Here is a 13345-nt window from a genome sequence, read left to right as displayed (position 1 = left end):
TTCAAATTGGTCTTTTTCCTAATGTGTTTGAGCTACACCAATTTTCAATTTTATCGTTAATGCCAAGAAACAATTGTTTGCCGAAAATACATTCAGTCGGATTTTAAAGTTTCACTGATAGCAACGAGTCTTTTAACAATAATTTAGTTTTGCTAGAAGATGTGCGAAACCCATTAAGTCTTCAACCAAAAGGCTGTTAATGGTAGACATCCTTTAAATCCGAATTCAGACATTTCAGCAACAGGTATTATTTGAATCTTAAATCTTTATTTGAAGCATTATACCACAAGCTCGGTTTCCATTATATGTAGATATACATAACATTGATGGTTAATAAAACAAATTGGTTAATTTGTCTTATTATTTAATAACCTAAACAGAAGAGTCCCTTTAAATCAATAGATAGTCCTATATCTCGGTCAGTATACTGATAGGCGCTCGTAAGGTGTTTTCCGTGGTACGTGATACGAGCGAAATGTGTACATACATTGTTTACAGTTGTGAGGGATTCAAAAGTATGGCGACTAAAATGTGGATTGTAGGGTTATTAAGCATGTTGTCAATGAAGGTAAATGTAATTCGACCGATGCACAGTCAGTGTATGCTCTATATTGACATGTTGTTTTTTTAATTGTACTTTTATTATTGTATTTGAAAGTATACACAAATCAGCATTTCTATATAATCAAACCCATTTGTAAATTATCCGGTGTGATGATGGCATGCATTTACTGTTTTTTATAAACATGTTCGGACAGGGACGATGACTTTTGCTTTCGTATTGGTTAGTTTAAAACTATTTATTTTTGCTCGATTGAATAGAAAGCCTAATATAAGGTTTATTTGAAACGCTTTCGAATCCGTTTCCTAGGTTTAGAACAAGTACTTGATGTCTATTGGGGAAATCTAAAGAACGCTCCCACAGTGGGGATCGAACCCTTGACCTCCAGCTCGCTAGGCGGACACCATATCCACTACACCACTGCGACCTAATTTGGTTGGTTGAGTTTAAAGCTTAAACATACTTCGCTGATGGACAATTTATACGGATTTCATATTTCAACTTTAAGAAGCCTTTTCAGAACATTCGTAATTTTGAAAATGTTAAGAAGGGTCTATACAACAAACATGTTTGATAATATTTTGCATTATATTTTACCCCCTGTCAGTGTCGAATAATCTATCAATAAAATGTCAACAGAAGAGGAAGTGGTCGGTGTATTTGTATAAATCATTGACAGACGCTGGATAGAGCTTTATATAATCCCATTAAAGATACGCGTATATGCAATCTACTTTCATGTGTTATTCAAAGATATCGATTATCTAAAAAGAGATTAGTTGAATTAAGTCAATATGCCACTCTGACATTTCGTACATATTTAAATTTATCAATTGCTCCATCATTTTACACGAATTCAGTCTATTAATACTTTTGTTTCGTAAAATATCGCAAAATGATCCGAATGATCCGGTGTCATGAAACGTTTCTCTCGTAAGCACACCACCCGCGTACCAATCATCCTCTATCCGGGGAAGTTTCTTTCCAACTAGGCCAAAAATAAAAATAAAGTAATTTGTTGCCAAACAAACAGGGTATGTAGGTTGGTTAATCTGTTCTTTTCATTTACGTTATAACTTTTTGTATGTCGTGCGTTGTCCGTCTCGCGTAAACTTTTCAAACAAACGGCATCTCTTTGTATACCGTAAGGAAGATTAACCCATTAACCCATTAATGACCACATTATTTTTTTTTGCAATTTATTAGAAACTGTAAGGAACTATATAATAATGCTATTAAACTACTTTATAATGATATTTACCATTGGAATATTATTGCTTTATGCAATTTTAGTCATGCCCCAAATTTGGGACGCCAGACACATACGATATCAATATTCATATATATTCCATCTTTTAGTAATGACACATTTACTTCCAAATATGCATGAATGTATGTTTTTTCTGCATGTTTATGACAATCCAATTAATAACCTGTCTATGAATTATGAAATATATATCTCCACTTATCACTTGAGATGAAATGCTATGAAACATTTGTCATGGAGTCCAACATTACACTTCACGCAGATCCGGGTTGACTTTCCGCCTCAAAAGGCACACTTTCTCTGTGTATTATTTGGCGCAATGTAGTGGTCCCGCTTTTCTTATCTTACAACAGCCGGTACTCTGCCATAAATGTGCATGACCCTCCCAACCGGACGTCCACGCAAAGCTCGTTGGGAATACCGCATAAAATAAACTTTGCATATTTCCCGCCTGAAATCAAGAAGATCCATGGGTTGGTTCTGATACTTGGCGGATAACCTGTACAGGATCCATGCATTTTGCACAACCATGTTCTTCTTCCCCTTCTATGAAAGTTGGGAATCCGTTGCTCATTCTGGTTGTGTTGCACAGGGATCTGAACGTCATATTCAATAGTGGTGTCCGATGCATCGGACACATAATCTACATCACTACCCTCATCCTGCGATGTGTCCGAATGGTTAGTGTCTGTGAGTTTGAGACTGATCCGGTTGCACTTCGCACAGAAACAGTCACATCAGAACGAAGTTGGTTCCCTGTCAAATTGTTTATGTTGCCTCCGAGGTCTTCATCCCCGCTAACCTCATCACTTTTTGTAGCATCTTCTGGTCCAGTCATGACCACATCAGCTTCTTGAAAGTATTATCATCTTCAAAAAGATGCAACATATCATTTAGAGTGAGCCTTTTAACATAAATTTATATAAATGTAGTTGTAAAATATTATTATTTGTTATTTTTACAGACCATACTAAATCTCAATTTTTACACATATGTGCTTAGCTACCCAAATTTGGGACGCAATATTGATTAGTAAAAAGTCAAGGGAAAATAAGTAAATACTTATATTTCCATTAGTGTACATTATAAAAAATCACATATCTCAATATTACAAATCTATAATTTGTACTTGATTACAAAAATTGTATAATTGAGTATAAATCAATACATTCCTTTTTTAGCCATTGTCAGTCCAAGAAAAATTTGCCCCTTGTCGTTAAATGCAGCCTCATGAATGCATGCAATTTCTTTCTGTTTCATCTCAAATTGATGTTACCTGATAGAAAGGACTGATAGCACAGCCACACAACAGAGATAACTGTATATTTGTCACTGAGATAATTAACACTGACCATATTTCCTAGGTGTCCCAAATATAGGACGCTGGTCATTAATGGGTTAATGCCTAGCGTCTAGAAAAAAGGCCTTGGCAAACAGCGTAGACCCAGATGAGACGCCGCATGATGCGGCGTCTCATCAGGGTCTGCGCTGTTTGCTTAAAGGAATTTCTGTAAGAAATATTCTTAATATAGAAATAAACATACTAGACATTCATAATTTTGGAAATAAATTGATCCAATTTAGAAGGATGGGAGAGTCCACTAGGCATAAATGGGTTTTAAAGAGAGTGTTCAGATCACGAGACTGGGACTAAAACTGCCACGCACCAGGTAACACACGAGGTCATGTAAATGTGATCATCGATTTTACTAATTGCGGGAAAGTATGATTATTGCCAGTATTCATAAACGGATCGTAGACAAAATGTTTTAAATAAATTATGATGTAACTACATGTATTAACTGCCATGCTAGAATTAACTTTCAAGTAATGATAGAACATTACATGTACTGTTTAACAAATATTCGTTATTGTTATACTTGAGTGTATGAAACGGTTAATTGGTGATTTGATTCGTTGACAACAATTCAATACAGTTATAAGTTGCAAAGTATATATCTTTAAGTAATTTCTAATATATCATTACTGAGAAAAACACGATATATTCGACACCCAGTGTATTCTGGCAAGTGTCCCATGGGATCCCGCATGTGGCACCACCAGGGGCTGTTTCCCCGACTGCAGGGACACCGGATGTACCTTTCTTGTCACGTGGCAACCTCTGGTAACCGAGCTTCTGTTCGCAGTACAGTACGAGGTGACAGCAACCAACAGCTACGTGGCACTAGGCTTCTCAGACGACCTTAGAATGGTAAGTTTAACGTATGTACAACAGATCATTATGGCTATAGCATGTATGGATAATGTTTTATATCGTAGAGAGCATCTCATCAATGGCTGTGTAAATTGAGGTCTTTATATAACTTTGCCTAATTCCTCTCTATCATTGTTGTTTTAATATCGCATGTAAGTTTTTAAAGGCACTTTAAATGAATCTGATATGCATTTTATAGAAATTCGTATGTATTGTATTTGTATTTGAGAGCTATTTGTAAGGCAATTGATAGCTTTGTGTGGTCCTTGTGCATAATCAGAGCCACTTTAATTAAGCCTCAATTTACGCAATAATTACCTTTTATTCCCCGAATTCCACAGTAACGCACCATCAAGCTTAACAATTTCATTATAAAAATCAACTTATATCTGTGTGTTCTCCCAGGGCGACGATAGTGTGGTAGCGTGTGTTCCCGGGGACCCGACCAATCCGGTTCAGTCCTGGTACACTCAGGACACTGATTTAGAATCCCTTTCACCGGTACGTGGAATGTTTTTATTGTTCTTTGTTGTATAAAATACCGTTGTTCTTCCATATAAAGATAACTCAATAATCCTTGTTTGATCTACTTCCAAGCCTAAGACCGGATTGTATTAAAACCATTAAAACACCGATATGTAATGTTAATAAACGCACATGTATAGTTAAATAAGTATAAGTAATGCGTTTAATTTTTCAATTTTAATGTAGTTATCAAGGCTTATTTCCTATAACTGTTATGCATATTGAAAGCTGTTTTCAGATTTAAACTCTGACATAATCTGTTTTTCTTAGTAATACAAAAAAGTCATTTAGTCAGACGCTGAACTCCAAGAAATTAATGCGCATTGCATAAGTACTAAAGGCATTGCACGCGCACACAAGGTAATTTTGTCTGGTGTTCACAAGTTAACGTGACGTACCGGTTCGATAAAAATATGTTTTATATTAACCCATTTATGCCTAGTGGACTCTCCCATCCGTCTACTTTGGATCAATTTATTTCCAAAATTGTGGATGTCTAGTATATTTATTTCTATATTTATAATATTTCTTACAGAAATTCCTTTAAGCCAACAGCACAGACCCTGATGAGACGCCGCATCATGCGGCGTCTCATCTGGGTCTACGCTGTTTGCCAAGGCCTTTTTTGTAGACGCTAGGCGTAAATGGGTTAATAAACAAACCTTTTCAACAACATTTGGTGTGCAACGCAATTCCTGCATATAACAAAATCATATAAGAAAAGTTTGTTCAAACAAAGAGTGTTTATGAACTAACGCTCATTGCGCTAAACGATCGAACTAAAAATGATCGATCGTGATTAATTTCTTCTGAGCTTGATGACATACATAGATTGATAAAACTACTGGTTGGACTCTATTTTAACATGCACTGCTTTTGGTAGCTTACAGTGTCTAATGTATTTACCCATTCAGCTGAACACGGGACTTTCAGCGGCGATTGTTACCCATGCAAATGGCGTCCTTGCTTGCAATTTTACGCGACAAATCAAAGACGCTAATGCCCATTTCTTCAATCTCAACAACGAGTATTTGATAATGGTGGTTGTGGGACAAATGAAGACCAAGCACGGTAATTGATGAAGACAACCTTTATGTTTCTGTTATTTTGTGTTGTTTCAATACCCACGAAATCATCATTCCGGATGTATTATACAATAATAAATGTAATGTCGATGTTTTATTTTCATCGAGTATCAACAGCGCTCTCTATAACAATTGGTTATTTTGACAGATTTTAATGTAAAAGATTAATCAAACAATACCAATTCATATATTCACCCAATATATATATAGATTAATTACAGAATTTTTATTCATCCAATATTGCTATTTCAACGCTTTCTACAATGTGTTTGTACGTTGCCCTTTACCATATTCAAGTTGGTCGTTCTTTAAATATTTTACAGATTTTTACTCAATCATTCTTCAATTCAAACCACACGGCTAACTACAACATTTGTATACGTCCATTAAATTGTTGCGAATGACTTCTCCGCTTATATCGCCGACACCTACGTATGTCTTTGACTTATTTTCGATACATATCAAATCGGGAAAGGAACTAAGGGAAGAGCGTTTTTGAATCCGCTGTCGTCATGTTTGTTATAATGACTTAAAAATCCAGTTATAGACGACAGAACAGCACCATTGAATTTACTGAGACATCTTCGTATTTTGTCTATAATTTTGTCTTTGAAATTTATTTTTGTTCTCCATGTCTACACGCCGGGTATGCGGATACCCTTCGATGAAGTAGTGGTGTATTGCTTTGTCTGTTGGATTGACGGTCGGTCTGTCCTTTGACCTTTTTTCCCCATGGGTGATTTTACATACAAACATTCAACTTAGTGTGCTGAATCTTTGGACGAAATGATTATTCATATTAATTTTAAAGTAAACAGGTAAAACATTGAGGACTGGGTTGTTCTTCAGGAGAGGTATTCACGTTTCACACACACACACACCAATTCATCGGTATTGGTTTTGCTCGTGGTTTAAAATTTTAGACGCCAACATTCGTAGACAATAATGTATTAGTATGATCTTGAAAATATGAGACAGTTTAATTAACATTAAGGCATCGACATTTATTCAGCCTATCCTTAATGATGAAGATAATAAACGTGTATAAATGATTGAAATACATGTATGTCTTATAAACCTGTATAACGATTTCTGAAGTGACAGATTTCTTACTATTTTTAAACCGATAATACGGAGTTAAACGTGTATAACCACTTAATAGATGTCTTACTGTTTTAAAGCAGATACTACGAATCATATACGTGTCTAACTTCTTGATAAATGCCTTTTTTACTGTTTTCTAGGTGTGACACAGTTGGACAAGCATTACATGATTCCTCACACGAGTGACGTCAAAGTGGACTTCACCTCCACCAGTATCTACAAGCAATACAAGCTGAGTAGCCCCTTGGTAAAACTGCATGGTAAATGTCATTATAATTTAAAATTAATGGCCTAGTTTAATCCTAAATTTTCTTCAAGAGTTTAACTCGGGCTGTGTGTTGCAGTAAACTTATTTCCGTACATATATTAAATATTGTCATATTTCACCCTCAGGAGGAATCGTGTCTGAAGAAATCGTCGCTTTGTGTTAAGAGCTTTATGCTGCCGAGTATTATTATGTAACAAGAAAGGACAAGTTTTCGTATATTATTACATTGTTTTTCATTTGAAGGATCAATGATGACCCTTGCGTGGTTGGTGTGTTGCTCCATCGGTATTGTGATAGCCAGGTACCAGAAAGATCTGTTGCCTGACAAGAAACTCTTCAGCACAAAGTATTGGTTCCAGGTATACCTATGGGAAAATTCTTCTTATAAATGACGTACATACATAAAATAATAATAATGGCGATTGCGATGATGATGATGATGATGATGATGATGATGATGGTGATAATTATTAAATTATTGATAATGACACTTACAGTAGAAAAAAGATAATGTTTCTAAAGTGATACATATTATGTTTATTATAATTATTTAAAGCTCCATCGCGGGTCCATGATTTGTGTCATGATCTTCGGAACCGTTGGATTCATCTCAATTTTCGTCGAACTGAAAGGCTACAGTCAGGTATTATGTCCTTTTGCATTCTGATGCGTTTTATATGTTTCAGATCTTTTTGTGTCCAGATTGTATAAGTATCTTTGAAGAGTAAACCTTTTTGAGAAATGCCTCATCGTTTGACAGACATGAGGTGTCACAGAAGATTGATTGGCCAATCTGTCTTTCAAGTGTTTATATATTCCGAATTTTCTATAGTTCGTTGACTACTTTTTACAACTTGCTACATTTGTAACATACGCGCACTTTTAACGCAGAAAAATCTAACATACCGAGTCCGTCTTATGCAAAATCGATCGTGCGACACATTCAAGTAAGGATATTATTTCAGTAGCAATGTAATAGCAAGGCACCAATCAGTTCGTTTCAAGAGTTTTGAAAGACGAAGAAACAACAACGATATGGTGTAATGACTTGTTCTATAATTGTCCAGGAAAACCTAGCTTTTGCGAATGCATTCTGTGTTTCGTCTCGAAACAGCAAGTGCAGTATAATCCACGACGATTATTTCCGCCTTTGTAGTATTTCCTGTTTATATGAGGGTTTTTTCTAAACATTTATCGATTGTAGACTTAAATTTAAGTCTATCAATCAGTCCTGTGTAGTCCACACCTTTGCATTTAGCCCACCCCTCCAATATTTTTCTTACAACCGGCAGCTAACACCTCCGCCATCCAAGGGCGCCACGGCGGCACATCCGGTTCTTGGAATCATCGTGACCGCCATTATGTTCATTAATGTAAGTGCTCTCTATGCAAGAATTATTTTTTTTCGATTGTAGTTATAAATACAATGCTGTTCTAATGAATGGTACTGATGGCGATGAAAATATGAGAACTACTAGTATGAGATGCTCTGCTTCTAATGCCGAACAAGATTGTGGAGAAAATTAACCAGACGAAATAGTAGAGTACGAATAGGAAGATGAGGACCTTATCGTGATGATGATGATGATGATGATGATGATGATGATGATGATGATGATGATGATGATGATGATGATGATGATGATGATGATGATGATAATGATGATGATGATGATGATGATTATTATTATTACTATAACGAGGAGGACACTTATTATAACAGCGATGCTAATAAATTATGCATAGTTAGTATAAGTTCTAATTATGAGGACAGCAATATTAATACTAATGAAAGGAAGGAGGAGGTGGAGGTAAATGATGAAAATACCGGTATTATTTCCATTACAGCCAACCATGTCTATGTTCCGGCCAGACCCCGATCACAAGTTCCGCTTCGTGTTCAATTGGGCACACCTCGGGGTCGGCGTCACTGGTCACGTGTTGGCAGGTAGTGTGCGCATTGGTCAGATATAGTTTGAGAAGGCGTTTAACTAGTTTTAATGATAAGTGCATCGACGTTTATGGGAATCGCAATGATTGTCTGTTTTTAAAAGTACTCACTGGTATTTAGCCGTCTCCACGTTTAATTACGTAAATTTGTGTCGGATGGTATTTTATAACGACAAACGTGTAGTTAACGACTTGTGTTGTTTTCGTTGTTTTGTTTATCTAGTTTTCCACTTTTATTTTATTTACCAGTTGTTTCTACAATGATCGGGTTGACGACGGAGAGAGCGGGGCTGCCCACTTCCGGTCTTGTGGTGGGACTCCTCTGGTTAGCCGCCATCATCATCATGGGGGTCATCATGGAAATTCTCAAGTGGAAGACGCCCGCAAACAAAACCAGTAAGCTTGTTTGAAATATCAACATCCTTATATATGTTGTGATATTCAATTTGATGGCAGGGTGTGATGTTCTAGTAATTGGACAAACATTTGCAACACATCCAATTAATTCAATAAAAACTTAATAACAAATGTTGTTTTTGAAATCTTAAACTATATTTTCCTTTCGTTTTTAGGTTGTCAAAACACTGGAAAGTCCGCCGAGGGTACAGACAAACCAAATTTAAAGGTAATGCACATATGATACATGTGTTTATAGTATAATTTATTACATTTTAAGTCCCATGTAGAATATTACTTAATACAATCTCAATAATACATACAAGATGGGCAGCTCCGATGCATTCAAATTGAATGGCGGGTTCGAGTCCCAGTTTGAACACAAAACCTGTGTGACTATTCCTCGTGATTAAAATTATACGGCCATTCTACCCTTAACTCTAATTCATGTAGGACAGTAGTCAGTTACTTAATACATTTACTCATAGTCACGCTGTTTTTTGTAACCAGACTTATCCCGGAAAGAACGATACAGTTAATAGACCGCCACCATTGTTATATGACAAAATAATATTTCATATGGCGAAAAATCCAATGATACAAACACACACACCGGGACATCATTTGTGTATGTAGCAGGTTAATTTATATGACATCGTCTTGAAATGAAATTGACGCAATGCATATTCATATTTATTTAAATTGTCATAAAAGAGTGTATTTAAATAATACTTGAAATAATGAGTCGATTCTGTTTACGGACACCAGTTTTATCGCCATGATTTGTACTGAACTATCACATTGTATGTGTATCCATGAAACATTTGTAGCAATTAGTCATGTTCCACCACCATTACCTGCGTAACGAACCAAAAACTGCAAACTTCCTGCATCTCCGATGTTTGTTTATGGATACAAGATCTGAGCAAAGGCCTACAAATAAGACCATAGGGAAACGGTCATTAGAGCTATGTTCTATTTGTAAAGAAAATGAAAAATGGTTACCATAACTTTATCCTACCTACATTGAAAAATATCAGCGAAAGCCGCAAATCGGTAAACGCAATCGTGTAATTGTGCCTTATTTCCGATTTTTCGAAAACATTAATGACAATTATTCAGAATATTGTAAAATATATATTGTTATATATTTGTATTTAATTTCATTTCAGCGCGATGCCAGACTAAAAGTTATTCTGCTTGGGATATTTTGCGCGGCTATGGGAGTATTCTGGATTGCCATCGTCGCCATTATTGCAACGTACTGAATAACATGATCTTTAATTTCATTAGTGTTTGTATTGTATGACTTTTTTACATATTGATAATACTATTTTTATATTTGTTTTTAACCTGTTTGCCCTTACATCTATTGACTGTGTTGTATTGATAATTTATGGCATTTTAAGAAGGGCATAAATTCAAATACGCGTTTAGTATGCAAACTATTTTGTTAGTGTTTTTTGCATCCGTGTAGTTACAATATATATGAAACTGAAATTTGGTTCATCTTCATAATGATGCTACTTGATTACAATGTGCTAATTGCAGAATGGCATGTCATAGATTGTATTGATATGGCAACTTCAGTTTAGTTTTGAAACATTTGGCATAAACGGAAAATACACTAGCAGTGCTTGTAAGTTGGAACGTTCTGTTTACATATTGATTTATTCAAGGCACAACGCCGGTCACATATATACACAAACTCTGGCATAGGATTACCAACTCGTTATTTTTTTATTTTTCTATTTCATTTTATATTTACATTGTTTTACTATTTGAAATGTGAATGAACTGAAGCGTTAAATGCAATGATCAGTTTTAAAGGGGCCTTTGCACGTTTGGGTAAATTGAAAAAAAAGAGAAAAAAGTTGTTTCAGATTCGCAAATTTTCGTTTTAGTTATGATATTTGTGAGGAAACAGTAATACTGAATATTTATCTTGCTCTAAAATAGCCATGATATGCATCTTTTGATGAATTAAAAACCAAAAAGTTATAAAGCGTTGCAACGCGAAACGAATGAATAATTTGGAAAGTTCTGTTGTTGTCGTTATATTTTGTGAAACTACGAGGATTGCTTATATAAAGTATTAAATACATGTACATCATTGTATCAGGAAGGATGGCCGAGTGGTCTTAGCGGTAGACTGTTTACTCCAGAACTCCAGGGGTCAGTGGTTCGAGCCCTGCTGAGGGTTTCTTTTTTCTTTTTTAATTTTATTCTTAATTTTTACTGGAGCTTTTTAGATCCAATGTTTACATTCATCAATATAAAGCATTTAATGCCAAACTTCAAAACATGCCAAAATCTGTGAAAAGGCCCCTTTAAACGTGTATGTACATTATATCAACTTTCATTCAGGAACCACTCAATCAGGAAATCAGTTAAACATTAAAGTTGTTTGCCGAACAAGCAAAATTTAGAACAGAATTAACATCTTACGTATTTTTTTAAAATTATATATTACTTCTAAGCAGAATAACATGCTGCATTGTGGATTTGTGGTTCATTGGGTTTATTGCCATATAACATGTTACGGTGTTAGATTTTTATATACACAGGTGATGACTCCGTCGACATATTTATGTTTTGTTGGTTTTCAATATTTTGTTCTTTTTTGTGTTCTACTTTTAATTTTTGTTGTCTTATATTTCTACATTTTGTGTTGTAGTTACAATATAAACATTCTATAGTCAGCTAGATACATGCAGGTAACTTAATATTTGAAATATAGGTATATTGTACCAAAACATATCGTCATGTATATTTGAATGGCGAAACAAAAAAACAAATAAAATTTAAAGTCTACATTGTTGACAATGTTTTCTGTTGTATAGTGGTTGCGTTTTGTACTTTTGGATAAGGCATTAGTTGTTGCGGCTGTTATCAAATAAATAAGTCATACAGTCTCATTGTAAGTTCACCAATGTTTTATATTATGCATTACATTATTATGCTTCTACTTTGAGAATATAAACGCCCACTGTACGTTATTTAGGGAAATACAAAACTCGCGGACTGATCACATAGTATTGTGTCCGATGGGTTCGGTATTTATTGCCTGTTCGCACCCGCTAGCTCTAGTTGTTTATAACCTTTGTAACAAACCCAATATTTTCCTAATTGTCAAAAGTTCGCCTGGTCTATTTTCTTGTATGTAGTTGTTTGTGAGAAGTATTGCGTTTATTACGTAATAAATCCTTTACATTTATCTGTATTAAATATAATTTCATTATAAAAAGCAAGTGCTAAAATGTACAATATAAGAAAAAGTATACACAACTTATGACCTCATCGCGTTATAATTGTTACCTCCCAATTCGATTAATGATTTTAGGTAGACAACGCCACAAAACCCTCAGTAGTCTGTGTTCTCATATGTTATTACGCGATACGCACTGCAAAAGCAAATATAGTTTTCCGTTGTCCATCTTTGTCACTTCATGTTGTGATTGTGTTCATTTGTGTCATTACTCATGTTCTGCATGAAGGTTATTAAACGCATGTACATCCTACTCACCGGTTTTATCGCGAATCATTGCGATCATGCTCAATACATTGTTTTAAGTTCATAAGGTTCATGGAAGATTGTATACAACGCTTGAACACGTACATTGAGTAAAATGTGTATACATGCATCTGTTTCATAGTACGGCAGGATATTGAACGTTTATTTAAAGGAAAATGACAAATTTCCAACAAGATCATTGTCCATCAGGGAAATATCAATATTTGCGTGAACTCACACTGAACATTCATTATCGTTTACGAAAAATCTTCATTAGAAATTTAATTAACTTTAACTTTAATCAATTTCTAATGATTATTAAATCGTTTTGCTTAATGAAGCATAACATTAGCGAAACGATTGCATTATTTGGAGTGTTTCTGTTGTTTTCGTTATATTTTGTAACAATACGTGGACTGCTTATATTGCATGCATAAAGTGCAATATAGAAAGTAATTG

At 35.0% G+C, this 13345-nt stretch overlaps 1 protein-coding gene across 2 annotated transcripts; it reads left to right on the top strand.

Annotated features, from left to right (window-relative positions):
* The first annotated feature begins 411 nt into the window (after positions 1–411).
* On the top strand, positions 412–12589 carry LOC127852334 (putative ferric-chelate reductase 1). Of its 2 annotated transcripts, none has more exons than XM_052386273.1 (12): positions 412–568; positions 3847–4041; positions 4450–4545; positions 5484–5640; positions 6899–7018; positions 7270–7385; positions 7583–7669; positions 8319–8399; positions 8875–8974; positions 9226–9372; positions 9549–9601; positions 10545–12589. In XM_052386273.1, the coding sequence occupies exons 1-12, from the start codon at positions 476–478 to the stop codon at positions 10638–10640; spliced, it is 1341 nt and encodes a 446-aa protein (XP_052242233.1). In that variant the 5' UTR covers positions 412–475; the 3' UTR covers positions 10641–12589. The 2 variants fall into 2 exon arrangements, with proteins under 2 accessions (XP_052242233.1, XP_052242232.1); XM_052386272.1 differs by lacking the exon at positions 10545–12589 and adding an exon at positions 10203–10492.
* Positions 12590–13345: the final 756 nt, after the last annotated feature.

Source organism: Dreissena polymorpha, chromosome 12 (genome assembly GCF_020536995.1).
Source record: "Dreissena polymorpha isolate Duluth1 chromosome 12, UMN_Dpol_1.0, whole genome shotgun sequence".
NCBI lineage: Eukaryota > Metazoa > Mollusca > Bivalvia > Myida > Dreissenidae > Dreissena > Dreissena polymorpha.
The sequence above is the reverse complement of the archived record's forward strand: the minus strand, read 5'-3'. Positions and strand labels throughout refer to the sequence as shown.